General features: G+C 44.0%; 1 protein-coding gene across 1 annotated transcript in view; it reads right to left on the reverse strand.

Moving 5' to 3' along the window:
* Nucleotides 1–160: 160 nt before the first annotated feature.
* The window catches only part of sp5l (Sp5 transcription factor-like), a 6,072-nt gene continuing 1,005 nt past the window's right edge, over nt 161–5,227 (reverse strand). The window contains exon 2 of the mRNA XM_008413655.2: nt 161–5,090. Within this exon, the coding sequence (XP_008411877.1) occupies nt 4,044–5,090 (1,047 nt within the window). The 3' untranslated portion in view covers nt 161–4,043. The remainder of the gene's footprint in view (nt 5,091–5,227) is intronic.

The raw sequence follows: 5,227 nt of genomic DNA on the forward strand, positions 1-5,227 counted from the left end.
TAAACTGCTTGGCTCCCTTTTAGAGAGCCACTTAAAAGGGAGGTGATGTGGCCTTGATCACCTCCAGTGAACAGCGAGAGCATCCAGCGCGATGCTGCTAGGCTCAGAATTATAAAACACTCCGTGATATGACAATTTCTGCTTTCTACCTTCTGTTTTCTTTTTTTTTTGTTTGTTTGTTTTCTTTTGAAGAGTTTGTATTCCTCTCTTTGAAAGGGATGGAGCGAAATCTTGGATGATTCCATTCCTAATTGGGGCAATCACTGGAGCTAAGTGTGTGCCTGAATGTGTGTCTGTGAAAAATGACTTGTGGATATGTGGGTGTGCATGAGAACGGGCAAGGAGCGCCTCTTCTCGTTTCCTCTGGCAAATTTCTTTAAGTTTTATTCTGATACCCTACAAAGGAGACAACCCCGTTTATATAAAAAAAATTTTTAGATTTTATTTTCCTGCTGACACCTGAGTTTGCTGTTTATGGTAACAAGAACGGGAAAGCCGGAACATTTGACGGGGTCATCGCAAGAACTTTATTAACTCAAATTTCATTGAAAAGTGAGGAACTTTCTTTGTTGCAACAGTGTTGAGGGGCGCGGTGCCCTGCGTGCTCCAATATTCTGTTTGACCGGCCTCCCTTTGATCTGGACAAGAAGGCATGAGGGAGCCCTCTGGAGGTTCTCTGTGGGTATGACGTCAGCCCATACTTCTTTTTCCCCTCTTTGGGCAACTCCTCAAGAGATGAAAAAACGCATCCATACAGACTCACCCAAAGTGCTGCATGCATCATCTTCTAGGTCACTGACTTGAGCACATTACGCCTATCTTTTCTTATCCTTAAATAAGAATTGATTTTTAAAAAAAAGAAAAAGTAAGTTATACTATAAGTCAATTCTTGTCATGTCAAGATCCTCGTTCTATAACTTTTGCCCTCATGGATCATATACTGTACATACCATAAAGAAAAAGTACTTTAACACAGCCACTCGAAGGATGAACTATGACCCTGGGATGCCAAGAACTCTCATCAACGCAGCTGGTTGTTTGCATGATTCTTCTTCCTAAAAAGTGCCAAAAACAACAGCAGCTCAGCAATTAGGATGTTTTGTGTCCTTACTATAGGGTTCGGCTTGCCATTCCTTGTTCAAAAAAAAAGAAAAAAAAGAATCAAGGATATTAATTACTGTTAGCATTTTAAAACACAGGAGTTGCAAAAGGAGAAGACCTCTCGTACTTGTGGCCACTAGGGGTCCCTAAAGACTTTCGCCTCCAGTTCAGTTAGATCGTACAGCTGCACCAAAGATCAAAAGGCCTCACATTTCAGAGCTCACGTCCAAGATACTTGGAAATCCTTTCACAAAAACAACAAAACAAACTACCACTATCATTCACTTTGAAAACAAAACAATCCAGAAAGATAGGACTTTAGCTGATTTTAACTTCAGTTTATTTTACAGAGCTCTCGTTGGAATGACTGATCAGTCAGTTTTGCATGAAACACACAAAGGAATACCTCTACAGAGAACCAAAAGTAACAGGTGTAACGCAGAGAGAAGGCTGGTTGATGTCACATTTGAGCGACTAGAAAGAGTTGTATCATATAAAATAAAAGTGTCTTTTTTGAAACTGAGCAAAATGTGTGGGTTTATGTGTCCCGGTCTCTTCAGTTTCTTCCAAAAATAATACAAGGATTTTGTCTCGCAACATTTTTGCAATTTTTATTTTTTTGTTTACTTGTGAACTCAAATGTGTTTTTATACACATCTGGCGTGTTGTAACATTCACAGATATTTGCTAATTAATGCTATCCCTTAAAAATGGCTTTTCTAAGTGCTGCTATCTCCGCTTCAGTGTTTGATCTCGTCTGTTCAGAGTTTTACCTGTCAAAGACATTAATAAAATCAGCTGGTCAGATTTGCATCAGCAACAAGTTCTGCAGACTGAATGTTGCAAAAACTCTACGTGTCCACATCGGCTGTGAGTTTCTGTTGCAGTGACTGGAATGACTCTAAATAACTTTTAAAATGTCGTCACCGTGACATTACCATCAGTTATGTTGTCATTGCTGGAAATTACTGCTTTCATTAATAGAAATAGAGCTAATTTCCACAATGTTTGGATTGACAGCACTTGACTTTTGATATCTGTGCAGCACTAGTCTGACCGCACTGCTCTCAGTCACATTGTGGACTCTGCTGCTGCAGTGGATGTAGATCTATGTCCGAATATATTTGACCAGCACTCCTGCAGGAGGAGAAGCGGCTCAGAATCAGGGGACATGATGTACGCAAACGGTCTGGTTTTGGATCCCGCTGTACAAACAAGCACAAGAAACAACTGGGTAGGTAGGCAAATTCGTTTCTGAGGAGAACATTTTCCTGAAGTGAAAAGCATCTTAACGTATGGTTAACATATGAACCGTTAAGGAGTTTAACCTGAGAGATGATTGGAGCTAAAGAAAAAGAAGTGTTTTTCACTCACTCATATAATCGATTTAACTACATGCCAGGGCTTTTTTTTCCTGGAATAAATTTCAGGTTATCTTATTTGGCCGTGGGGGGCCAAATAAGATAACCTGCACTGGTGATTGTCACTCTGATTTCATGAAAATAAACCAATGGCGCAGCAATAAAGTACACACGTCGTTTTGGAATGACTCGGCCTCCACTGTGGGACCCCGACAAAGACATCATATTTCTCTTATTTTCGCTTCAGAGGAAGTTGAGACAAAGAGAAGAAACCCCTGGATGATCAGACATCTGGTTGGCTGGCCATCTGAATAAAGCCTCATTCTAGGCTGTAAAAGCAGAGCCTGTCGTAACACGGCCGTGATATATGGAGGTCTTGGGTGGGAGAGGAGGGGAGGGGGCGTATTAACTTTCACAAGGGTGCAAAATCAAAGGGAGTTCCTGTCACCACAGAGGGGTCTCTGGCAACAGGGGTCCCATTCACAGGGAATTCCTCTTCACTGCCCCTGTGATGCAGCTGTTGACTCAATCCTCTCTATTGGAAAAAAAAAAACAAAAAGAAAACACTCATTAAAAAGCCATATGACTGTGAACTTGATTGCAGCGGGCGGCACAAACGCGCCCCCCCCCCCACATCAATGGCATGAGTATTTACTTTGAGGTGTGAAAATCTTTGAACAGCCCCACCATGTTGGGTGCTTTTTAGGGGCTTCTTCCTTCACACTGGCATCACAATGGACAGCAGTTGTATTCTAAAAGCAATCAAATTACCATTGAAACAAAATGCTAGATCTCTCCGAATGGACAAAACTGGTGAGAAAGTTAAACTCCACAAAACACAGGAATGATGCAATGAGAAGCTATTTTTCTTTTCTTTTTTTTTTTCCATGACAGTGTTTATTCAAATTTACATGCTGCCAAAACCCAAATGAAGTCGTTTAGCATAGTTTTACATAACTTTACAAACAATTTAAAGTTTGAAAGGATTAATCTGCAGCGTATTTTATTGCTTTGCCTCTTAAAAACAGACAAATCAAAGCGTTAAGATTTCCAAACAATTTCTGGGCGTCAGTTGGGCAAATCCTGAATGAAAACCGAGTTGCGATTTGCAATTTTTTCCCCCTCCAATAATTTCTGAGATAATTGCAGTTTTTCAGCTAAGGCATACATTTATATTCAACTTAATTCTTTAGAGCACATGTTAAGGTAGAGAACCCTATCATCAGCTGTTTAACATAGTCAAATATTTACACAATGAAGTCTGAAAAAATAGACTTTCACACCAGTTGAAATTTAAATAAGATTTACATAATGAATATCAAAGGCTCTTTAATCCTTCACGCTGAACTATCACAATATCACTGCAAAAGCTTCATCTTTAGGATCAAAAACAATCAGAATTTCACTCAGCCAAAGTCTTTTCACAAGAGTCCAGGTTAGTTCAAAAGCAGGATTCTGTCGAGGAAGAGTAAAATTCAGGGAGCGCTTACCCTGTAGTGCAAATCTATGGCAGTAAATGTGATTCCCACAGTTATAGATTTTTTTTATTTTCTTGATTTATTTTAATCTGTTTGAAGCAGATCACTCTCTTTTAATACTAGCGAGCATCGGGTCGGTGCCCTGCGGGGGCTGCCCGGACCGACCCTTCCTGCTCTGGTGGGTTTTCACGTGTTTGGACAGGTGGTCGCTCCTCATGAACCTCTTGCCGCACTGCTGGCACCCGAACCTCTTCTCCCCGGTGTGCGTGCGGAGGTGCCGCTGCAGCTCGTCCGAGCGCGTGAAGCTCTTGCCGCAGAAGAGCCAATTGCAGATGAAGGGCCTCTCCCCGGCGTGCCAGCGCAGGTGCGCCTTCAGGTGGGACGTCTTCTTGTACACTTTGCCGCACTCCGGAATGTGGCAGATGTGCAGTCTCTTCTTGCCGAACTCCAGCCCCCCGCTGTTCGTCTGGCAGTTCGGACATTTGCATCGCCGGCAGCGGCGCGTGGAGCTCAGCAAACCCTTGGAGGTGCCCTGGAGGAGGGCGGCTATCTGCGGCTGGTGACCCAAAACCAGCTGCCTGCCCAGGGAGAAGGGGTGGTTGCCTGGAGCGCTGTTGGTTTGTGGGAGGCTCCACCACTGCTGACCGTCCTCCACGTGGCCGCCCGAAAGGTGATGCCTGGCGGAGGAATTCTGCAGGAAGCTGGGGAAGTTTTGCCCCACGCCGTTGTGTTGGGGGTAGTAGGGGCTGCTGGACTGCGGCTGCGAAGACAGTACCTTAACAGGGGACAGTTCGAAGGAGTAGGAGGACGCAGGTTCAGCCGGTGGGGTCAGAGGCAGCTCGTGGTGGTGATGATGAGGATGGTGGTGGTGATGATGATGGTGGTGACCCAGGCCGGACTGCATGTGCCCAGGAAACTGCACCTTGGGCACCGTGAAAGTCATCTGGTGCGTGCTGAGGGCAGTGCTGGGGGCCATTTCGTTGCTCCATAGCTGAAACATTCCAGAGGTGGAGCTGACGGTGCCTTCGTAGGGAAACTGTGACCCATCCGAGCCCATGGTGCTGCCCACCTGCCAGGCCTGGCTGCAGGTGGTGGCCAGGAAGGAGAGGGCGTTGGGCGCTCCCTCCGGAGAGGAGCTGGGCGTCCGGTCCTGTGCGGTGACACACAAACGCATCACCATTAGAAAAAGTTAAGTTGTTTTACTTTTTTTTATATATAAATATTTTCAAAAAGTTGACAAAATTCAATTCAAAAGTAAAAATCGACATTTTTACACAAAAAATTCGT

The sequence above is a fragment of the Poecilia reticulata genome, linkage group LG7, assembly GCF_000633615.1.
Source record: "Poecilia reticulata strain Guanapo linkage group LG7, Guppy_female_1.0+MT, whole genome shotgun sequence".
Lineage (NCBI taxonomy): Eukaryota > Metazoa > Chordata > Actinopteri > Cyprinodontiformes > Poeciliidae > Poecilia > Poecilia reticulata.